This window comes from Chinchilla lanigera, unplaced genomic scaffold, assembly GCF_000276665.1.
Source record: "Chinchilla lanigera isolate Chin_1 unplaced genomic scaffold, ChiLan1.0 scaffold00035, whole genome shotgun sequence".
NCBI lineage: Eukaryota > Metazoa > Chordata > Mammalia > Rodentia > Chinchillidae > Chinchilla > Chinchilla lanigera.
Genome location: NW_004955436.1, coordinates 15764880 through 15790442, shown reverse-complemented (window position 1 = coordinate 15790442; position 25563 = coordinate 15764880). Strand labels below are relative to the sequence as shown.

At 37.2% G+C, this 25563-nt stretch overlaps 1 protein-coding gene across 5 annotated transcripts in view; it reads left to right on the top strand.

Annotated features, from left to right (window-relative positions):
* The window catches only part of Utrn (utrophin), a 506964-nt gene that overhangs the window by 446937 nt on the left and 34464 nt on the right, over window positions 1-25563 (top strand). For all 5 annotated transcript variants that reach the window (XM_005389232.2, XM_005389234.2, XM_005389233.2 and 2 more), the window contains 4 exons: window positions 2054-2139; window positions 6460-6617; window positions 10093-10259; window positions 12211-12322. In XM_005389232.2, the coding sequence (XP_005389289.1) occupies window positions 2054-2139; window positions 6460-6617; window positions 10093-10259; window positions 12211-12322 (523 nt within the window). The remainder of the gene's footprint in view (window positions 1-2053; window positions 2140-6459; window positions 6618-10092; window positions 10260-12210; window positions 12323-25563) is intronic.

The window sequence follows — 25563 nt, the reverse complement described above, 5'->3', positions numbered from 1 at the left end:
AATCTGATTGTTGTATAACTGGTGATCACACTCTACTTGTCTCCTTGCTCAGGCTTTTCCTGTTACATTCTCTATAGTTGAGTGAGTCATTACATGTCTGATTTTAGACCTATATTCTCTAGCAAATGTTTTGAAACTTAGGCCTATTTACACTGATCCCTGACGACTGCAGGCGCAATGATCTTGTACTTGGTTCTACATTTTCATATATAGAGATTGATCATGTTTTCTCTAGTTGTTCTGTTGTCTTACCTCCCCAACTAGTACATGAGCCTATCTTGGGTAAGAAATTCTTCTGTTTTTTTTCTTGGTCCCTACAGTACATAGAGCAGTGCTGGAATCACTGTAAGCCTTTACAGTTGTTCATGGTGGATGAAGGGATGATTGACATTTTCAGTTGTCTTTCTGATCATGTTTCTGTCTTATGTTGTCAAGACGGACTGGAGGTCATGCTCTCATGTGTATCATTTTGATCATTTTTCCCTCAAGGGATTGCTTTGTTCTTAGGTGCATTCATGTACTAGTCTCAGACTATTCAATACACTTTTGTTATTTCTGCAAGTCTATTATCTATAGGCAGAGAATGAAAACTTCTGATTTCAAAGGAAGAAAATAGACATTGTCTGTTTTCATGTGATAATTAGGAAACTCCTAAAAAATACTAAGTAGAAATGCAATTTATAACCTGGCTCAGTTAAGGGTTAATTCAAAACTGGCATTGCTTTAGTTGTGACATGTTATTTTAATGTAGAAATTCTGCTATATTTCAGTATTATCTCATAAGTCAATTCTGAATATTATACATATGCACAGTAAGGGTTCAATAAGTTGCTTGGATGTGATTGAACATAATTATAAATTCTGTGTTGTTAAACGATTTTGATATTTTACCAACCTCTGAGCATGCTTTCTTTTTAAATTTATTTTATACATTATATGGCATGGTATGTATACAAAAAGTTGCTTCAGTATAATTTGTGTGGAAGAATATTAGTATTACTGCAGAAATACTAGGAAGATTTTCAATATAATTTGACAGTAAGACTACTTAAAATCATTGTTATATGATAAGATTTTATAATAATGTGAATTACTAAACATTAGGCATATATCATGTAAACTTTTAGTCATACATTTTAAGTATACTATTCTTGTACATTGAACACTTAAGAAAATTAGTAACAAAAACCTCAACTAAAAACTGCTCCCAACTCTGAAATAACAAAGATGACAATAAAGATTTTTTTCATGTTATTCCATTGGAAGGATCATGTATTTAATACTGTGGCCAACATTGGTAGACAACTTATTAATTCTTTGATTAAGCATTGGAATAAAGACAGCTTTCCACTTTTGCAGACAAAATCAAATTTTCCTTCTAGTCAACTTACAAGTGAAGATGAAATGATCTCTGACTGGCATAGACTGAAACTATTTCCTACTGTTGATGAGTTAATTCATTGTTTTTAGGTATAGCTTGATAATTGCCCAAATTATCAAGACCTCACACCTGTCTATTTAAGAGCATTGATTATTAAAATTGCCGTAGGAGTTTATAAAGACTGCATTGACAGAAAACAAAGTAAATGAAGACCATAAAGTTTTAGGTATTCGTCAAGTTCAAAGTCTTCAGTATATTTTTAATTTTCTAGTCAGTTTCTTTACATTTGTTTTTCGATCTATCAGTACATAGCCCTTTCTGACTGCACTGTTACATGCATATTTCGGTAACTTTAGACACTTCCTGTATTTATAATTATTAACAAATTTTAATTCCTAATGAGATCTTAGCTTTATAGTTACTGTTTTCATATTGCTTTAATTTGTTCTCCTTAGTTTCTGTGTTGTGTATATAGCGAAGAGTTGATCAAACCACTGTTAAATTATGTCATGAAGTTTTAGTATGGGTTTAATAATAATAAAAAGTAAGTAGGAAGCTTGTTGAAGATACAATTTTTAAATGGTTTACTGTCATGAAAATACTTGGGCAAGAATTAGAATGCTGCATAGAGTTTTAAATGCATCTCACACATTGAGATTCTCATCTTTTCAGGGGTCGGACTGGGAAAATTCGAGTGCAGAGTCTGAAGATTGGATTGATGTCCCTCTCTAAAGGTCTCTTAGAAGAAAAATACAGATGTATGTAAGACTTTCCATGTATCAAGTGTTTTTAGTAATAATCTGTGTAACAATTGAGAACTTACTTTCTGTGATTTTTCTAACAATAACAGTTCCCATTTTTAAGTTTTTACTGTGCATGGACCAGGTTGGACAAAGCTGACAGTGCAGAGTGTGGGATTTTTGTGAAAGCAAAGACTGATTATACGACCACCACATGCAGTGTCTTGATGGAGTGAAAACTAGTTACAAATTTTTATCTCATTTAATTTTTAGAATCATCTCTGTAAAATGTAGGCATAATGATTTCCATTTTCCAGTTGAAGAAAATAAAGCCGACATTGGTTAAAAACCTAGTTCATAGCTGCAGTGCCCAGTAAGTTGTAGAACTAGATCCTAGGTTTTTCTGACTCCAAAGCTCAAGTTTTCCAATGGTATATGTCTAGTGCTTAAAAAAAATGCAAGTTGAGATGGACTAGGCCTTTCAGGGACATAATCAAATCATATTTCCAAATAATTATATTGTATAGTTGCGACAAAACAGACAAATTGTTATATTATGTTTGTTTATAGTTACCAAATAAATCAGTGTCCCTTTAGCTGTCAGTTGATGAGAAGCATCTTGGTATTGGGAAGGGCATGGCTCTCAGAATCCAGGAGATTTGCCTTAAATCTTTAGCACTTAGTGGCTGAGAATCTTTGGGCAGGTGACTTGATCCCAGAAGGTCACATCACACCTGTCTCACAGTACAGGAAGCTCAAGTTTAATGAATGTAATTCAACTTGAAAATTAAGCTAATAATTTTTGCTTGGAAAGGAATTGGAGATAGTACATGTTGAAATTTCCTACAAATAGTAGTTACTGCATAAAGGGTAGCAATTGCTGCAGTGTGTCCAAGTTTTTAACTACTATCTCTTTTGATTTGATTTTTTTCCATAAAGTGTGAGCACCTTGTGTGTTCCATATAGATAAATCTATGCATTGGAAAGAGAGGGTGAGGGGTATTTTATGAATGGAGAGATATCAAAAGCAAGAGGAGGGGTGCGAGGTGTAGGTCAGTGATGAAACAGTGATAGATGGTGTGCACAAGGCCCTGGACTCTGTACCCACCACCAAGAAAATAAACAGGCAAAAACCGTGAGTCAAACCCAGCAAAACAATCATATCAATAACAACAGCAAAAGAGAACATTTGATTCTAAGCACTAAATACATGGCTACATTTTCTAGCTTATGGGAATATATGTATCTTTTAAAACCTTTTATTTTCTGGGATCCCTAAAAAAAAGAGAGGTTATTTGATTTTGAATTTGAGGTCTAGAAGATGATGGCTTGCTTTTCATACGTAGTTTGAGAAGAATATCAGTGAAGAGAGATACAGATGTATACAAAAAGAAAAGCTGATTATAGCATCAGGAAGTGAGGGACATTGTTGGAGTGATAGCCCGCTAAGCGGTATAGAAAAACCTGTATATAAAACTTTGCTTTTGTGGAATTTTATCCAAAATTTAGTTTTTCTTCAGCATCATAATCATGAAAAGGTGTACTTTTCAATGCTAAAAAGTGATCATTTCTATAATGACTGTGAAAAGAACATGTTAATGAAAGCATCAGTGTTCTAAAACTAGAAAGGGATTTTTTAAAATTATCTATGATTTGGGATTCTCATGTAATCCTGAAAGAATTAGGGTGCTTTGAAGGCAGTTACACCATGGTGCTGAATGTGCACTGAAATGAACGCAACTTCAAACTCAAAGCTTACATTTTCTATAATTCAGCATCAAATATTCAAATTTTGGCAGGAGGAGCAAAAGCCCCTGCAAAGAAAATCTCTGCTACTTAATTTAATCCATGGTGTATGCCATTTTAAGATTTAATTAAGAAACCTCTTAGGCTGCTGTTATTAATCTAAATCTTTACTGGGACATTGAGACTCTGGAAATGTTCTGAGGTTTTGTTTTTTTCTTTTTCACTGAAGTTCTTAGCAAATCTGATTCTATTTGTGATTTCCCTAGTGATCTAAGAACATTTCTTCATTATTATTTTCTTTGTTAAAGTTAACATTCAAGATCATTTGCCCTTCCAACTTAATGGTAGAGGTGGCATTTGAGGTCAGTTGGTATCCATTGGAACATTGAGTTTTCTAATGGCCAAGGTCAATGTCTTCCCCCATTTCCCCTTGCTCTCGCTGGTGCCGTCCTGAGAATACTCTGCATTAAGTTCCCACAGTCCCTTTGCCTTCCCCTTGCTTACAGCTGAGTGGCTTCCCAGCCACACCCAAAGCACAGTTACAAAGCATTCTTTTGAATGGCGATGTACATCTCCTCTGTCCTCATTTATTGGGATTTGGGTTTTAGATTGTGGCCTTCTCTGCATGGCCTGTTATTCCCACATCCTGACATTGCTATTAGTTGCTCACTGTAACATTAAAATTGGGAACTTTTATAAGAATTCAGAAGTATATTACAATGTTTAAAAGCACTTTTTACATTTTGTAAATAGTCTACCTCCATAATGCCTTCCCAGCAGGGCTATCTGCCTCAAAAGAGGAAAGATGAGCATGATTGATATTGCCGAAAATGCACACCTCTGTAAAGATTGCGCTCAATGATCAGCTCTAAATTTACTGAGTAAATGTCTTCCTAGAAACAGGTTTAAATTAAGCATCATAAAATCCTGGAATACTATTTTTGGGCTGTGGTAGTCTTTATTTTTAAGTAACGAAAAGAAACAAGTGGAGCTCTAAGCAAATCTAAGTGAAAAAATGATAATAAAAATTAAATTTATCTTAATTGAATTTGCTTTTCCTGCATATGCTTATAATTAAAGCCATGTTTCATTATAATTACCATGCCAATAACATTGAGCTTGGTTCAGCTATTGGAAAATTCACTACTGACAATGTTGGACCAAATATCATTACCCTTTAAGACAGTTACATATTTTGATGTGATACTTATTTATTAGGCATTATTTGAAAATATTTTTTTTTTAGAATCCATAAATAGTTACTTCTCTTTCTTATATTCTTGAAAAGTATCTCATGAAGAACATTGAGATTGAGGGTGCTTATGAATTTTTAGAACTTGAAAATTCCTCGTAAAAAGTTTTAATTTCTATGGTGAAGAAATTTCATTTGAAATGTGTCCCTTACAGAAAAACTTACCTTAGTACATTACTTTTCATTGGGGGAATACTGTAATAATTTTAATGTTTGAGACACTGCCACAGTGAGTGGATTAGCCAGTACTGGGAAGAAATTTGAACTTTATTGTTTTAAGAAGAGTAGAAAACAGATCAGTGTTGTTGTGTTTTGTTAGTGAATGGAAAAGCTGAAGAGTGAAAGGGTGCACAAAGTTTTGAGTCTTTTAAATCTGAAAAATGTGTTTCATTACCTGAAGTAAAGCAAAACTAATCTTTACAGTTGGTAAGGAATGAGAGATTGGCATTAGAAGGGAAAAGCACACCTCTTTATACCTTTTAGTATTTCCTGTATAAAATAGTTTTGAGCACAGAAATCTTTAAAAGAAGCTAACGTATACATTTAATAGTATCTTGAATTTGGGAGTGAACCCAAGAATTTGGTAAGCACATCATGAAAATGTAAAGGTTTGCTATTTAAGTTGCATGTACTACTTTGGTAAGTCAGGAAGGAAGCTTTATTTTGGCTCATTCTGCTTCCTAAGCAGAACCCTTTTTGAGATCATAGAATTAACCCATGTGCATTTCTTGCACTATTTAAAAGGGAAATTTGTGTTCATCGATGAATTGATGTGTTTCGGTGTACATTATTTTAAGGGGCTTTGATGAACAAGTTAGCTACTAAGGACACACAGAACATGAAGCTCGTCATGGTTCAGGAGAACAGCTAATTAGATTCACATCGCCTACGGGCTGGGGATTTAGCTTAGTGGCACAGCGCCTGCCTGGCAAGTGCAAGGTCATGAGTTCGATTCCCAGTACTGGAGAAAAACAAAACGAAACAAAAAAGATTCACGTCCCCTAAATTTTTAAAACTTTTTTATTTTGATTAGTATGTTTGCAGTGCCTCCCCACATCCTGGGGAGTTGGTCCCATGCATGTAACCCACCTTTGTTCTTTCTGCTTTCCCTTCTCCTCCCACTCTTCCTCTCCCCTCCCCCTCCATCTCTGGGTCCCCTTCGCATTTGCAAAAGATCTGTCTCTGTTTCCTAGTATTTATCTTTTTTTTGCTCTAGAATTCATTTGTGCTTTGGGTTTCTTATGAATTTTTTCATTTAATCTACATAGTTCAGTCCATGTACTTGAAGTTAAAGGATGCTTGGACAGGTGGAAATTCACCCCTTGCTGGTCCACTTGTAGATCTCTTTAATGAAGTGGCGGGGCCTACGGAGATGTGCGACCAGCGGCAGCTCGGCCTGTTACTCCACGATGCCATCCAGATTCCTCGGCAGCTGGGAGAGGTAGCAGCTTTTGGAGGCAGCAACATTGAGCCCAGCGTCCGCAGCTGCTTTCAACAGGTAAACAGAAGGATTGCAGGTACACAAGGGGAGCTGGGGAAGGGCTTTGAGAGGTTTCTGAGAACTGGAACTGGGAGCCTACCCTGCACCCAAATAATGCAAGACTTTGAGAACCATGCCAGTAAGTTCGTTTCTGAAGGCACATTTGATTCAAAGAATAGTGAGGCCAGCAAAGGTACTATCGTGTTCGTGAGACACAGTGGAAATCGGATCACGGTGCATATTCCTTCCATTGCCCTGTCCTCATCTCACCACCTGTCTCTTGCTGTCTACTTCTGTGCACGTTCGTTCACTTCGTTGATCCCTGTCTTGGTGCTCTTGGGCCTGTCCCCTCTGTTTAGACTGCTCGTCTGTCCCTTCTGCACACGAGCTCCCATCTCCTCACTCATGCAATTCAGCCTTCCGATGGCAGCTTGATTTTCAAATCCTCTGGAAATCCTTCTCCGCCCTCTTCAGATATGTTTCCCCACTGCATTCACCTTACTGTCTTATACCTCTTCTTTCTCATGCTCATTACAGCTGAAGCTTCATTGTGAACTGTACAATTAGTTGTTTAGTGCTTGCTTTTTCCATATGTACCCAAGCTCCATGAAGATAAGAACTGTGTCTGCCTTTTACTGTTATATCCTGTCGTAGTCCCCTCAGGTTGCTATAACAAAATGCCATAAACTGGGTGGCTTATAAACAACAGAAGTTTACTTCTCAGTTTGGAGGTTGGGAAGACCAAGATAAAGGTGTTAGTAGATTTAGTACCTGGTGAAGACCTGCTTTCTGGTTTATAGATAGCATTTCCCTAGTGTGCTCTCCCTTGGTGGAAGTGAAGTGAGCTTCCTTGGTCCTCTTTTAAAAGGGCACTAATCTCATATCTGAGGGTTTCACTCTCAAGATCTAATTGCCTAGAAAAGGCCATACACTCCAGTACCGTGCCCTCAGGGGTTAGTTGTCAATGTATCAATTCAGAGAGACATTAAACACTCAGACTGTCACATATCCTTGTTCATAATTCTTTGAACATAATAGCTACTTTGTCAGTACTTGCTAACTAGGTGAATAATGTGTCCTGAAGTTCCTTGTAGGCAAGATTTTTTAAAATACAAATTTTAAAAGATAACTATTGAAATATCATTGTCTTCTTTGAGAGTATATGTACAAATGGAAAATGATGTGCTCAGTTTTGTATTGATCAAACTAACTAATTTTCACCTGGGAAAGCACTTCTGTTTCCTTTTAATGCTTACTGTGTATAAAGACACTTTAGAAATGTTACTAATGTTACATACATGCATAAAGTACAATCCTACACATACTTTGCAAAAATATAGCCAATGATTTATCACCACTGAGGAAAAAAACAATGTTAACATTCTCTCTTCGAGGAAAATCCATGTCATGGGTTACTACATTTTATAATGGCCCTTTCTCTTATTTTAAAAATAAAAAAATACCAAATGACTTTTCTAAATGTGATTTGCAGTCACATGCTGGTTCATAGAATGACCTCAACAACAGAGGAGATGATGCTGGTGAAATTTAACTTTGCACATATAAATAGTCCTTAATATTAGGATTTGAAGAGGGACTGAGAAATTTTATGCAATTTATCATGATAAATTTGGAAATACCATAAAATGCATTTGTAGCAATAGTCCTCCAATCTGAGGATGACTAGATTAGGACACATTACATTGTGAATGGCCTTCAAGTTTGTGAGGTTATCAGTAGTGTTTATGTCTCAAATTCTTACCATTTGTGTTAGTCACCTTTCCCTTCCTGGGACACAATGCCTAACATACACAACTTGAAAGAGGAAGGTTTATTTTGGCTCAGGGATTCAGAGGCTTCAGTCCAAGGTCAGCTGACTGCAAAACAGAATGGTGGAAGGGCATGGTGGAGGAAAGTTGCTCTCCTCATGGCAACTAGGAAGTGCAGTCCAGGAAACGAACCAAAGAGAGAGTAAAGGGCTGGGGACATTATTGTACCCTTCAGGTTACACCGCCCAGTGACCACCTGCCTCCGGTCAGACCATATTCATATAGCACATTCAGCTACGGACTCATCAATGGATTAATCCATTGATGAGGCTGATGCCCCATGATCTAATTGCATTCCAAAATCCCCACCTCTGAGTCTTTTGAGGGACTTTTTTGACCCAAACCATAACATTGTCTAAGAAAAATGAACTTTGTAGAATTAAAAGCATTTATTTGAAAAGATTACCTAGAAATGTGTGGCTTTGGTTTTGCCTTTGGTTTTTCAAAACTAAATAAGATATTGGGAATTTTTTTTTTCTTTTTACTATGTAACAGTTTCTGCTTCATCTATTTTTAAATTCTGGAATTTTCTTATCTTGAAGAACCTTAAAACTTTTGGGACTTCCCTGGCCTGGAGTGACATAACTTTGCTCTTAATTCCGCACAGATGCCCAAAAGAGTATGAAGCAACAACACTGGCTGCAGCTTCAGTGAAACAAAGTTTTCACTTTTAGTATATTTGTTTCCTTTTCTTATTTTAAAGAGAATAGTAAAAAAAAAAAAAAAAGAACAATAGCTAAATACAAACAAAACAAAGCAAGGACATTAAAAATTATATGGGGTTTCAAACCAAATGATAGGGACTAACAGTGGTTGTTATAGTACACATTGTTGTGTTCAACAAAGTTGCTCAGATTACCAGATGTAAGAATAGAAGATTGATCAAATCATTAAAGGGAATAAGAAAATAATAATTTTGAAGAACATTAGAGACAATGTATAGTTTCACTAGACAGGATTGTAGGAATTCACCAGTGGTTGTTATACTGCAAATTGTTGTCTTCACATAAGTTGCTCAGATTACCAGATATAAGCCTGTGGGCTGGGGATTTAGCTCAGCGGCACAGCGCCTGCCTGGCATGCACAAGGTCGTGAGTTCGATTCCCGGTACCGGATAAAACAAAACAAAACAAAACAAAAAAGCATGCAAAATTGGTCAAAATATAAAAAAAAATTAATCATCAACTGTTCCCCCAATAAACCACCAGACATCAGCTGTACAGTTATGCCAGTTATTTATATATATGTACACACACACATATATATAGTGCCTTAATACTTTCTTTTTCTTCTTTCCCCCATCCCAGTTGTTCCTTCCTTTGAGCAATTTCTTTCTCTTTCATATTATCTATTGTACATTTTGGGTTTTATTTACTCTTTCATGTTCTTACACTAGGGAGACAATACGATGTTTACACATGTGGGTCCGATTTATTTCACTTATGAGTATGGTCTTTAGCTGCATCCATTTACCAATAAAAGCCTTGAGTTACCTTTTTTATAGCTGAGTAATACTCCATTGTATAAAAATGCCACATCTTTTTTATCCATTCCTCAGTGGATGGGCATCTGGGTTGTTTCCAAGACTTAGCAATGACAGATTGCACTGCTATGAACATGGGTGCACATATATCACTGTGGTATGATGTTTGTTTCTTTACCAGAATAACAACAAGCCAGAGATAAGTGTGAAAGAGTTTATAGATTGGATGCGTTTGGAACCACAGTCTATGGTTTGGCTACCAGTTCTGCATCGAGTAGCAGCAGCTGAGACTGCAAAACATCAGGCCAAGTGCAACATATGCAAAGAATGTCCCATCGTGGGGTTCAGGTGAGACGCACTGCTGCTGGTGGCAGTGGACTGTTCTGTGTTCTGTTTGTGTCCTCTCCGTGTGTGTTCATCATCCATCCCTAGTTAGTCCTAGTTTAGGTTTTGCCTCCTAACTCCATGGGATGCTCCTCCTATTCTATTTGTGTAATAAGGGCGTTCCTTCATATAACCACTACATTTACTTATTTTATTATTGCTATCATTATCACATTGTTATTATTCTACTGTGGATCAGAAGCAGAGATTTTTATGAATTTCTCTTCACCTAGGTCACCAAAATGTTCATGTGGGAAAATTGCATGATGTTATAATCATGTAGTCTTGATGGAATTTGTTGGATGTTCTGAGGTCTTTGGAATTAAGTTTAGTAAACAAGAACCACTATTTAAATACTGTGCAAGCAGTATTTAAATATTATGTGTGGTGTATGTAGATACTACTTTTTTTCAAAAGTTTTGTAAATACTGCTGGAATTTTTCACTAATTTTAATGTAATTTTAGATTTACAAGATGTTTGCTAAACTGAGAATTGTTTCAAATAGAATTGCAGACAACTGCTTACTAGTAGCATACATAAGTGAGAAGTATATTTTCCTTTCATGTGATCAAAGTTCAAAGTAGGCAGTCTAAGACTGTTGTCGTTGCTCCACGGTCACCTGGATCCCTAGCTCTATCTTTATGCTCTATCAGCCCTAAAATATGACTTCCATTTTTCACTGTCACTTCACTCTACAATGACTTTTCTAGACGCTGGTCCATTTCCAGGAAGGAAGGGGAAGGAGCTCTGCTTTTCCAAACTGAGTCCGTCCCTTGCAGTCCCAACTAAAACCCCATCCAGAGACTTCAACATGTACTGCACTACTGCTGTCAGCAAGAAAGACTGAGGAACACTGTTAGCAGATCGCACTGCTAAAGTGTGCTGGCACTATAGGAGTGTCTTACTAGTCAAGGAAGAGCGTAGCTATCTGTAGTAAACACAGCCCCACTTGGGGGAGGAAATGTCTGTCATACCTATAGCACCATGCTGATAGGTCAAGACTTATTGTTAATACAGGTGATATTTCAACCAGGCAGTTGCTTGTCAAAGTAAGCTGCCTATACTGTAGACAGATTGATTTTCTTCAGATCAACTTGAAAGATTTTGCAAATCACTTAGAAGCTACTCAGCACTTAATTCTTTGTAATAGTTTATTTCCATCTTCAGTGCTATCATTTAATTTTTTTTCTAGCAATATGGATATAATTTATGTTCTTAGTTCCACCAGCCATGCAACCAAAATGAAAGATTTGGGGGATGTTTTTCACTCAGATCCACAGAAATTTAGTACTTGGAGTTTCACTTCCCTAAATAAGATGCAAATAGAAGTCAGTGTACAGTTTAATTCTTACGCATAAGTCTTAAAAACTGTTTCAAGAATACATGGAGATCAAGATTTTCTTTCATTTGCTATTTGTCATAAGGTATTTCTTGCTTTATAGTTTTTCTTTTTTTGAATGACTAGTTTAAACCCAGTATAAAAATGCTCATTCTAAAAAATAATGCCTTTGTGAAGAAATTGTAGGACCCATTTCTTATTAATGATTTAATTGATGTTTTAAATTTTGATATGTCAATCAGATTATCACAACTCTTTTGTTACCTCTCATTTACTATTTATATTCAGACATCACAGGAAATCATCTGACATGGATATTTGTCTACTCCTCATGTCTAAACAGATGGAAACATGTTTCCAGGATTTAAATTCTGAAAACTTACTTTCAAGTTCTGTTGGAAAGGTGGTTTTTTCCTCTGTCCTAATTTGAACCTGAAATACTAAGCAAATTCAGTTTTTATGACAAATGTACCTTTTATTTCCTTGGTGATTTGGGTGAATAAAATTCTATATACCTAAAGATCCATTTGGACTAATTAATAAGAATACAAGTCAATAAATTTTCTTTTCTCTAGATACCGGAGCCTAAAGCATTTTAACTACGATGTCTGTCAGAGCTGCTTTTTTTCGGGTCGAACAGCAAAAGGCCATAAATTACATTACCCAATGGTGGAATATTGCATACCTGTGAGTACTGAACTTATTTTTTTAAATACGTATTTACTTTTGAATCCACGTGTGTCTAAACTTTTACTCAGTTTATTCACTTAATTATTTTTAAAAACCTCTTTCCAGATTGCTTAACCCTATTTTTTTGATGTTTTGATTCCCATAAACATATCTACTACAATGAATTAATTAATGGAGTAAAATTAAACCTCTCATAGAAAACCTTAATTTGTTAACTTTTTTGTCTCTGTTTTGATTTTAAACTTAAAATTTTTAGAAGTTTTTTTAAGAATTCACAATGACCTACACTGAAAATGAAGTTTAGTGATGAAAAACAATGTACTTTTAGACATACTGAAAATGTTTCCATTATTAAATACTGTATTACATTAGCAAAAAGGTGGAAAATGAAGAAATTAAACATATTCATAGATGTTACCCCTGAATAAACTGCCTACTAGTGCTTTTCTGTGCTCTGATTTTGTTTTTACTTTTACATTTATGGATTTCTGATCCTGATTATTTCATTTGACATTGAATGTGGTAACTGGTACCCATCTTGTCATGCAGCATAATTTTTCTTTGGTAGAAAATCTTTGAGTGAATTGTTATAATTTGCCTAACCCATCCCTCAAATTTGGACATTTATTTATTTTCAATTTCCTGATATTATAAAATGCCACTTACACATATCTTTGTGAAAAGATTTATTTTGAAGATAGAACTTTCCATATATTACATAAATTACATTTCTATTTAATAAGGCAGTACAAGTAGGTGGTGTCAGATAATAAATATGAATATTTATATGGTCAAAATACTTGATGCCAATTTATTTTCCAAAAGTCACCTGTCTTTTCTTACACTCTGGTCACAAAGGTTAACGTACCCCTCTAGCATTGGAGACTGGTTGTTGTTGTTCCTGTGATCTAAAGCTTTTTTTTTTCTGAAATTATCCTCATTTTCTGTCAACAGCTATTCTTTATCTTCCAAATTATGCTAAGATTTATCCAGAGAGTTGCACATTTTCTTTGGCTTAGGGAATTAAGTTATTTTTTGGATCATAAATTTAATGGAAAGGCAGCAATACTTTTAAAATACACACATACCTCAGCTGGGTGTGGTGGTGTACTCCTGTAATCCCAGCACTTGGGAGGCTGAGACAGGAGGATTACCTGAATTTTAAGGCCAGCCTGTGCTACACAGCAAGATCTAGCTATAGATATAGATATATACATATATACACACATAATTCTTAGTATCTTTTTCCCAATAGGGACTCTGTGTAGCAGAAATTGCTAGAAAATGTTATAGAATTATAATGGATGAAATACTCATGATTCTTCACTTTAGCCAACCTTCTATGACAGGTTATGATGCATCAGTAACTTTTTTATTCACCAAAATTAGTACTCCACATTCACTGTGAGGTACTTTTATGGCACTGAAGTAAGGACAGATTTTAGTCAATGATACATGGTTTTATATGTGAGTTCGTGTGTGTGTGTGTGTGTGTGTGCGCGCGCACACGCATGCACATGCACACTCTGTACACTTTGATTTGTGCAGAGGCAACTGGGTATGTGAATGGGGGAGTAAAGGAGTAGAGAGGGAGACAGCACAACCAGAGCTGAGCACCCGGAGAAGTGAAAACCAACAGGCTGTGGCCTGTGTGAATGTCCTGAGGCCACCTGCGTCTTGAACCAGACACCGTTGAGTTAGGCTTCTGCCCTTGGATGGAGACTGGGCGGTGGAAGCCCTGTTCTTTTTTCTGATTACATTTTAAGAAAATGGCTTTCAGTCCCTTGAGAAAGATACTCCTTGTCTGTATGAGACATGTCTACCTCTCATAGGAACAGAAGAAAGATTCAAAGTGAGAACTCTTTGTAGTAAATGCTCTTGGAGTGGTCAGGGACCATCCTTACTATTTAGCTGAAACAAACAAACACTGCATTCTTTTGGCAGTTTAGATATTTTTATTAGTTTCCTTCTTCCTCTCCCTCTCCAGCCTCTTCCTCCTCTTCCTCGCCCTCCTGTTTTTCCTCTTCTTCCTTCTCTTCCTCTTCTTCTTCTCCTCATCCTCCTTCTCATGATAGGCACTTCAGGAGAGGACCATGGTCATCCTAAGGATTTAGCTTTGAAGTATCAGAAATTATGATCATGCTCACATCTTTTAGATGAGGCTGCAGTTAGGAGGGGTTTTCAGAAGTCAAGGCTTTGGTTCAGCAGAGGCTCAGGAGGAATCTCAAGAAGAGAATCTCTGCCTCTAGTCTCAGCTCTGGTAACAGTGCACTGCTCAGAACAAGATAACTCACTCTGCTTCTCCCCATCTCAGAGGAGGGGATGTGTGGCAGCGGACAAGGAGACAGCGAAATGAGATGGTTATTGATTGTAGTAAGTGCCTTTAAACACTGGATAAGGAGAGAGTGGTTAGAGGAAGTGCTTTAGATAAAGAAATCAGGGAAATCTTTCAGAGAGGTTGACCTTGGAGTAGTAAGTGAAGGCTGAGACATTCAGCCACGGCGTAAAGTGGAGTGGGAGGCCAGTTCACAGAGAAACGCCACCCGCAGTGGTTTGGAAGGGGGATGGGGGACATTGGGAAAGTGGATGGTGTGATGGAACAACAGAAGGAAAGGGGAATTCCCCCCACAAGGTAGCTATGGTGACATAATTTGAAGCGCAAAGTGAGAATGTAAGGCCTAGTTAAAAATCATTAAAATTTCAAGATGGCGGCAACAGAGCAGAAAGCCAGCCTCCGGGCTCTTCTGGGGACAGGCTGTGTTTCACTGCCCGGACCTCTCTTCAATGAGGTACTTCCGGGCAGAACTTCACCAAGGGTGAACTTTTCTTCATATAAGGGATTGTGTGAGGACATAGGATGGAAGAGAAAGATAGATCGCAGGTTGTACAGAGGTCTTCAGATCTTATAAGGAATTTCGATTGGGAAGAAATATAATATTAATATTTATATGGTAATAGCTGGAGATTTAAGGAGCTGACTATAAAGAGCTAATTTCAGAATAGGAAAATCATAAAGGAAATGTATTGTGTACCAACATTACTGTTTTCCTTACTCTTAAATGTAATAATTCCTAATGGTTTTTAAAAGCAAATTGAAACAATTTGAAATCAGGGTATCTTTAACTCCCTTGGGCAATAGGAGCCTGCCTGACCATCACTGCTACACACAAGAATTCTGCTCTCCCACTACCAGTTGTAAATGATGTTTGTAAATTGCCCCTGAACTTCTTGCTACATAGCCCCTGCCAAGTCATTGTTACCATCTCTGAGGTTAAAGTACACTCCATAATGTCAGGGGCGGGTATCTTTTCCAAGACATGCTTTGGGAGATCCTATGTCCTTTCCTGAGACTGATTACTGACCTATCAGCAGCCTACACATTATTTTCTGCATTTGACCCTAAAACTTTTTTTTTTGAGCTTAGAATTGAACACAGAGCCTTATATGTACTAGGCAAGCACTCTGCACTGAGATATCTTTCTTGTCCCTGACCCACAATATTTATAAAATAACTAGAAATACACATAAACTAAGTCTTTGAAAGGCATACTTTTGTATTAAACCATAACAAATAACTGGTAACTGCTTTCCAAAACATTTTAAAAACATATTTGTTGAATTTTTTGCTCTCTTCTTTCATGTAAGCTGTGGTTCATCCATCTTTTACCCAATATTCCCTAAACTCATTTAAAGTGTGCCTTGGAAAATGAACTCAAATATGAATTTATTTGTTCAGCATGATGATAATAAGCACTTGATCTTGATGTTTGTACTTCTCATAACCCGTCTCTATTTTTGGTGAAGAAAATTCTCCAGTCACATCACTGACTTGATCTGTCTTTTTTTTCTACAAGGTCCTTTATCAACCTTATCTAAATGCTTCTATTGTGAAAAACTCCCTGCAGTGTATAAACCTTACTTTAAGCCCTAGAAACTCCAGAGCTCCAAAAATACTCCACCAATGAAACAGCTTATTATGTGTGACAATGTTTGTGTTCAAATGTATGAAGACTAACGGGGTCTGAATCAGCTAACATGATTCATGAAGGTATTTAAGGTATTCGTAATAAAATATTCCAAAGGTGTGATTGCAAAACACAGTGAATGTTTAAATTTTTTTAAAAATGATTACAATAAAAGACACAGTCCCATGAATCCCCACAGTACTCCCTTCACTTTGAACACACGTACCCTATTATTCTTGCCCTGCTCTGGAGTAGCTCTGGAAGTGCTCTTTCGTGAGTGTCTTTAGTTGCACTGTTGTGGCCGCCTTGATGTCCTGAATAGATTCAAAATGTTTACCTTTTGGGTCATTTTGACTTTGAGGAAGAGCCAGAAACATTTCAACTTGACTGGCTTTGGAGCTGCATATGGGATTAGTGAAGCACACTGCTAAGTGTGTTTGGGTGGTCGAGGGGGTGTGACCTTGGGGTGTATACCGATCCTGACCCTGTCCTCTCTGGTGCTGTTCCTCTACTCTGCTTCTGGGCTGCCATGAAGTAAGCAGCTTTATTCTGCCATGCCCTTCAACCGTAATGTTCTTGCCTTGGAGCCAGCCAACCATGGACTGAACCCTTTGAAACTGAGACAAGTAAATTCCTCCTTTAAATTGTGGATGTCGGGTACTGTGACCCAATGATGAAAAGCTGACTAATACAGTAGGTGAAATTTGTGCAGCTGCCTCTGGCTTTGGGCCTCTCACAAGGGCAGCACATCATCTTGGGAACACATGGCAGAGCAAAACTGCTGCCATTGTGAATCAGAAAACAACGAGGACGGGGCCAGGTCCCACTCTCCCCTTCAAGGGCACGGCCCCCTAGAGATCCCTGGATCTCCTCCCTGCTCTGCTTCTGTAGGTTACACCCCGTTCTTTTAACAGTACCCTGGAGGGCAAACCTTTAGTACACAGACCTTTAGTGAACATTTAGAAGCCACCCTGTCTTAGTCTGTTATGTGCTGCTAAAGCAGTGTCATGATCATTGTTGTTTACAATGCACAAATGTGTTTGTGGCTATTGTTTTGAGTCTGGCCAAACTGAGATCCCAAGACTGAGGGGTGCTCACCTCTGCTCAGGTAGCAGAGGACTTTGTGTTGCATCACCCCATCACACACGGTCCCACTTGCAAGAGAACAAGAGGCCAAACTCACCTTTTTATCACAAACTTACTTTCTTGATAACTAACTCTCATGGTCTGATCACACTGAAAGGTCTTATCTGTCAGTGCTCTTGCATTGGGAATGAAATTTCCAACGCATGAACTTTGAGGAGATGCATTCACACTATAGCACAAGCATTTTGCTAGGCACTAAAGTTACAGAGCTATAATGAAGAGAAATTTCTTCATCTGTGTGAAGAAATTAAGACTGTAATTATTTTTAGATCAAAAGAATGGTTTATTTTTTCCTTGTTCTCTGTGCACTACTTTAAATTCAGAGATTATCATTTATTTTTAAAACTGCTTCATTTTATATTAAAATGATCATATCCTAAAATTCTTTCTTATTAGAATAAGAGTTTATGATTATTTAATTTCATAGTGAAAATTATCCTAATTGAATCTTCTTTAAAATTATCTTTGTTGTAAACAACTGAAATTTAATTCAAATTAGAAACATTTTCATATGCTGTTAGGATGCATAAAAGTCTATTTTTTTGAGGTCTACTATCTTAACAAATTTCAAGTGTGTAATGTATTGTTAACTAGAGCCACCATGCTGAACACAGGTCTCCAGAACTTATTCATGTTCTTTTTTTTTTTCTGGTACCAGCAGTCGAACTCATGACCTCACACTTGCCAGGCAGGCACTGTGCCACTGAGCTAAATCCCCAGCCCCATTATTCATCTTATAACTTACAAGTTTTATGTATTTTTCCATTTTTAAGCCTATACTCAGAGCATGGCAATTACCACTCTTCTTTGTTCTACTATGAACTTGACAATTTTTTCTTTTAGATCTCACATATAAATGAGATCTTGCAATGAGATCTTTCTATATCTTATTTCACTTAGTATAATGTTCCCTAGGTTCATCTGTTACTGCAAATGACAGGATTTCATTGTTTTCAGAGGGTGAATGTTCTCTGTCTGTCTGTCTGTGTGTGTGTGTCTCTCTCTCTCTCTCTCTAGCTCTATGTATGTGAGAATGTGACATTTTTTAGCCACCCCTCTGTTGTAGGATACTTAGATTGATTCCACATCCTCCACTGTGAATAACGCTGCAGTGAACATGAGAATACCAGTCTCTCTTTGAGACAGTGCTTTTGTTTTCTTGAATGTGTACCCACAAGTCAGAATGCCAGATCATTTCCTAGTTCTGTATTTAATCTTTTAAAGAACTTCTGGACTATATTCCATAATGGCTATACCAATGATCTTTAAATTATTTAATTTAAATTATAGAGGGGTAATGATGAATTTCACATGTTGTTTGTAAGAATTCATGTAATTGCTGGAAGTGAGAGAGAGAACTGGGTACGGTTACGCTGAGCAGAATGAGCAGTGTGTGGAGTTGCTGCTGGGGTTAATCGTGAGTCACCAAGAGATACATAAAGATGGCTACAGTGCCGCAGAGTGTAGCTGAGGTTAATTGGCGAGGATTTGCCGTCTGTGACTCCATCATTGCTCAGCAACTTTAGATTAAAAGATGGGAGATTTAGTTGAAAGCAAGTGTAAATTTAAGAGTTTCGATGGTCTGTGTTTGGCCTGCGCTAATCAAACACTCAAAGGTGCTACAGGGCCCGGTATCAAAATGAGGAGGTAAAGAAGGGGTTTATTCAAATGAAAGAAATGGGAGTAAAGTTTGAAAGATTCCAGGCAGTGAAAGGTTTCTCCAAGTTAGAATTTCAACTGAAAGATGTTTTGAGGTGTGTTGAGGCCTGGGATCCGGCCGTGCCCTGTGTGTGACTAATGTGGGACGCAGAAGGTTTCAGAGATGATAGTCGGTTTCAGAGGTCGTCGCTGAGTCTCTGGAAACGGAAGATGGTAGCTGTGTGGTTCATTGCACCATAAATGGGGCGTGTAAGGGAGCGTTGGTTTTAGTGGGTGAAGCTAAAAGAGAAGTGATGAGAAGAGGAGGAAAAAAAATCTTTTCTTCCTATCTTCAGATCGAGAGTGAGGCCCCTAAAATAAAAGATAGATTCAAAAGAGAAAAGCGTACAAATTTAATTAATAATGCTTCCCCGGCACAGGAGCCGTCAGAAGGCAGTGAAGATCCAAGTAGAAGGCAAGCCTGTGTACTTCTAAGCCGGAGTGGATGGGGGGAGTCGCAGGGAAGTAAGGCTGAACTGAGCGGGAGGAGCTGATGGTAATGAGAGAGGGGGAACTTGCCAGGCCTGTTTGCTCAGATTCCGCTGTGTCTTTGGGTCTTCAGTGATGTCTTCCTCTATTTTCTGCTAATTCTATAGACTGATTTGTGAATTCTAGACATTTACTTGTGTCATGGTTCTGGCAGCTAGGAAATCCAAGATGGAGAGGCTCTGGCTGGTAAGGGCCTTTGTATGTGTCAGTCCATAGGGGAAGGCTTCACACGGCGAGATGAGAGGAAAGTCAGACTCAGGTTAGGGCCATACTCATCCACTTAATCCACTGGGACCCTACACCCTCTCCTGCCATAAGGGCATTAATCCGTTCATTCATAAAGGCAGCTCCTGAGCCCACCACCTCTTACAGCATCCACTGCTAAATGTTGTTGCATTGGGGATCAAGTTTTCAGTGCATGAACTTCGGGGGATGGTGAGAGATAAAAGGATTCTACTTTCCTCCAGGCGCAGGGAGTACTCCTCTGGACAGGTCTGAGCTGCTTCAGGAGAGAAGGGTAGCAGAAGTTCACAGAACGAGCTCCTGCTTCTCCTGTTTTTTCAGATATCATATTTTGGGGTAGCACGTACTGAGCCCCATTGAGTGGGTGCCTCCTTTTAATGTGGCTTTTGTGAGGGAGAGATTGTGTCTGATAACGGAGATTGTAAGGTAGATGGGTATTATCGAGGGAGTATTAGGATCCATTTACAGGGCAAGGTTCAAAGAGTGATGATCAGCAAGATGTAGAGCAACATGTAAAAGAACAGAGTCCATAGTCATGGGCTAAGAAAGGTAGACAGCCGGAGGCCGCATGCATGTTGGCCCAGTCCATGTGGGGAAAATGGGACGTGGGGAGGGGTCAAAGTGGGTATCAGGATCCAGAGTTGGTTAGGATGGGAAGATGGTTTGAGAGGGAAAGGAACAGCATATTTGCAAAGTTTTTTGTCTGAGTGGTCAGCCACATCCCCTGCTCGGCGTTTAGTCCTTTGGGGGTGAATTCATTGTATGTGTTCCTGCTCATTTGCTTGGCTTTCAGGCTACTCCCTGCTGATAGTTTTTTTGAAATTTTTGTGGGAAGAGGAGAGGGCAGGAAGAATTCCTCTGAGAAGAAGAACTTACTAAATTAATACTATTTAAAACAGATTGGTAACATGGTTTTTAAACAAGCACAAGTTATGTTTAAAGCAACAATTTGAACATATGCTTGTTGTTCCTAATTCCTACATGGAGCAATACCCCAAAATTTCCTATGTTCCACATTGTTAGAAACTGCACAATAATGGTTTTCTACTGAAAAAATAGAAAAGGTTTTAATTTTAAGCTTAAGGCCAAATTATGCCTTCTTTTTGTGAACTCAATGCTGTTGGCAAAAGTAAAGAACAAAGGCAAAAAAGCTAGAAACAGGTTTGTGAACCCCATTCCTGCCAGCATCAGTGCAATTGAAAGGCTATGAAAATCAACTGGAAGAAAATGCTGACCCATTCCTTGGTGAGTGAGTGGAGTTTGTTTTTGGCAGTCCTGCCTTTTCAGATGCAATTTGGGATGCTGGCCAGTATGCTAAAAGTGCAGTATCATTGCTTTTTCTCTGACCTCAGCATCCCAAAGTAGTTTTTCATCTCTTGTCCACCTTACATTGTTTTCCCAGGAAGTGAAATGGATTAGATTGTGTTATTAGCCTTTAAAGTGAGGCTTGAACAAAATCCATTTTGCTTTGGATAACTGATTTCTTACTTTACTTCACCCTTTTGTGATTCTGTTAATGTTAATTTTTCACCTTCGTGGTTTACCATTGGGACTTGAAAGATTTACCTTGCCTTCCTGATTTCATCCTATTCATGGAACTTAATAATGTCTGAATTTCAGCTTGTTGAAATCAATGAAACTTACATAAAAACTGAGAGGTTACTTTGCAATTAAAAAACTCTATTAAGACTGTCTTTAAAATAAGTCCTATAGTAGTGCATGTACTACTTACAGGTGTATGTATGCTACTGGGAGTGATTGACTTCTTCATTTGAGAGGTCAGTCTTGCTAAAGAGGACGCGGTTTAACGATGCTTTTAGCACTTATATGTGATACAAGTGGTAATGTTTCATTATTCTACTCGTGTGCTAAGTGATGTTATTTTTATATTATCTTTATATATGTCTTTATACCTCCTTGTTTCCTCTGTCTATAAGTATTTATATTTGTAGTTTAAAAATCTCATGTTAGGTGTATTTGTTATGGAAATAGGTGATATTGTCATTTCAAATTATGAGGAGCCAAAAAATGTTGCAAAGTTTAAAAGGAATGTAGTTTTATCTGTTTATTTGTGATTCTTTTTGTTATTTTGGTTAAATCATTCAGTAATTAGGACTTACTTGTTTTGGTCTTGAGATTATTTGACATGGTGGTAAATAATCCTTTTATATATGCCACTCTGGATCTTTACAATTAATTGTAGAAATGTTTTGAGTGAAGCAGTAAAGCAATTTACTCAAGGGCCTACTTGATTATGAGTACTGTAGGGTTAGCATTTCTGAATTTTAGATTCTTCTACATTTAGCTTTGCTGCTATTTGTGATTCACAGTAATAAGAAGTAAAAGCCTTTTAGCCATTTACCAAGGATCTGGAAGTTCAGCAGTACATACCAGCATTTAAGCTAAGCATATACCATTTGAAATATGAACAGAGCCATTCAGAGTAATGCACTTGCATTTATATGTGGATGTACCAACTCAAGCAAAAGATAGAGTAATTTGAAATTATGCTCCATATGAAGTATCTAAGTTTATTCTCAATTAAGGAACAATTGGAAGAGAAAAATTTAAAATACCCTTTACTTTTTTTGGTGATGGTAGTGGTGGTAAAATAGAATTTGCAGAGTGAAAAAGCTTCTGAGTCTACTGCACACAAGACTTTCTTTAGGGTTTGGATACTGAGCACTCCCAATCTTGTTTAATATAGGGTTTGGATAGACTTGCATGAATACATTTAGCCCAGAGCAGGTTTTGTGTCTCACATCTGATCCACTGGGGCTTCCTTCTAGAAAGGGGAGTTGGTTTTTCTTTTTTTTTCATGCAGAGTTTAATTTACTAGGAATGGAACCAAGATTGAGCAGCTCAAGGCAGCAGAAGTTTTTTAAAAAAGTCTTGTATATGTGAAGTATGTGTTTGAGATTGGGAAGGGAAAGAGGAAGCCCTAGAGTTCAATTATTGATATAATGAAGTGTTTATGTTCCCTCAAAAATAAGAAAAATGAATCTGATGCTGGCAGAATAAAAGGGGGGTAAAAGGAAGGGGGAAAAAGAATTGAGATGTGGTAGGTACATGTACCAGTTCCCTACCTCATGGATGTAATCATTTTGCAGTGCAGATATGTTCTAATAAAATTAAGATGTACGCTGGAACCTATTTCACAAAGAGATGTGGTTTTAGGAAATGAGGCCTTGGAAATGACTGGAAGTTAGCAAATTTATGAGAGACTGTTGCAAGCTCTCTGGTCCTTCCACTATTTGAGAATATGCTGACAAGATGGCCATTTGTGAACTGGGAAGTGAGCCCTCACCGGAGGAAAAGATAAAGTTTTGTTGCTTATAAGCTACCTGGCCAGTGGTATGCCCTTATAACAACCTGAACAGACTGAGTGATGCCCTATCATTTTAAATGCCACACAGAAACAAAAGAGGTATCTCTGTGAAGGTGGGAAACGTTCCTGAGACTTACTTCAGTCTAAAAATGTAAGAAAATAAATTTCACAACAAAAAGGAATTGACCAACAAAAATGTCAAGATAAAATCTCATATGAAAGAATTTTAAGAGAAAGAGATAAGGAACAAAAGAAAATCAGTACACGTGGTGCATGCCAGTAATACATTCACTGAACGGGTTGAAACTTTGACCTCCTATTTCAAAAGTAACTATATATCTTTAAAATGTTTTCATGGAAGAAAATCCTGAGAATTGGGACATGTATAAAGAAAATGAATTAGAAATTAAAAAAAAATCAGTTCAGAAATTGAGACTAACCCTAAGGAAGGTAAGAATGTATAAAAAACAACATATTAATACCCTAAAAGAAATAGAAAATGAATAGGAAAATGACTGTAAAACTCAAAAAGAAACAAAGCATTTAAAAGGATTCAAGAGAAAACAAAATATTAAAGATAGGCCAAAAAGGTATCAATCAATAGTGGAAATTCAAAAAAAAACCAAAACCCTAAAGCATGAGAGCAGAACAAATGCTAAAAATGAAAATTCTAAAAAAATTTTTCTCAAAAACAAGAAGAAAAACAGCAGCTACATGCTAAAACAGTGTATCACAGTATATCACATACCTCAGAATACCAAGACCAACACCCAAACATCTTGGTATAGTTACTGAGCTTCAAAAAAAAAGAAAAAAGAAAAAAATCTTTGCTTATTTGAACAAAAGGAAAAGGGATGACTTAGTAGGGCATGAAGATTAATTAATCATCATACTTTTTGTACAAAGAAGATAAAGGAATATATTTAAGAAACTCAAAAACAGAAGAGCCAAACATTGTATATCCAGAAAAACTGACCTTTCAGTATCTAGCAGTGAATATAGGAAAACTCACATCAACATGCAAGCACTTGCTTGGAAGTTTCTTAGAGACTAGGCTTCAGATAACCAAAATAACTAGAGAGACAGCACTGCAGCCAGTGGAGAGCATTAGCTAGTTAGCTATAGAGCTCAGGCTAAATTCTACGAGGGAGAAAGAACAGTATATAATGGCTTATCATCTGAGAACATAATGTAAGTACTTTGCAATTGGGAGGAAAATGGAAAAGTAATGTATATTTTAATGTTTTCAAGTAGTCATGCTGACATAGTATTAGTATTTTGAGACTGCTGTGTGTATACTATGGGAAAACCTCAATGAATAATTACAAGACTGTCAAGTTCTATCATCTCCCTGTGTCCCTGAGAATGGATGTTCTAGCTATGGAAGAGAGGAGATAAAGATGTAATGGAAAGGCAAGTCAAAGCCCCACCATTGGGAATGTGAATCAGATACTTCAGTGGAACCCCATGGGGAATGATGCCTTCCAATGTATTATTTCTACTGAAAGAGTCTAGACATGATAGGTGAGTTTAGACTATCTGTAGTATTAGATAGCAAGAAAGTTCTTGAAAACTACTACTAGTCCCTTGATTAAAATTTAAAAAAAAAAGACCAACTAAAAGAAGCTTCTGGCACTCAAAGATGAGACAATTTGAACCTTAATAATTGTGATAGATTGAAACCCACAAGTATAGTAAAATCGAGTCCATAATGATGTTTAAAAACAATACACAAATTGTTTACCTTTGGGAAGTCATAGAAAAACAATTTGATATTGAAAATGGTCAACAAAAGAAGGAAAACCATAGTTTTCTGCCCTTCCTAAGTGAACTGTACCACTAAGGAGCTAAATCCTAGATGTATAAGGGTGTTTCTTTATAAACATATTTCAACCAATAAATGAAAAGGAAGGAGAGAATTAGAATGTCACCATTTGCAGCCCCAGTGATGGATATAGACATTTTAGCAAGAACACCTGCTAAGATCATACAGAGCGATGACCACATGTTATATGCTTCCTGTAATCCTGCCAAACACCACCGCTTTTCTCGCCAAAAGATCAAATCGAGTCCGATGACTTCTCTGGACCTAGCTGTCAATCTGCAGGATGTCCAGAAGACAGAGGAACATACTGCATCACACTGAAAATGAACACCCTGCAGAGTCCAGACTCTAGAAAACATTACTGGTCAGATTGTCTGGTTTTCCAGCAGGTGTACTTTAGAGAAATGATGGATATGGAGGAAGAACCTGCAGGTTAAAAACAATAATTATGCCACATCACATATTTTTTAATGAGCAAGATTATTCAGGAGTAGCAGTTGGAATGATGCATTATTTTTAAAATACAAATAAGTTATTCTAAAAT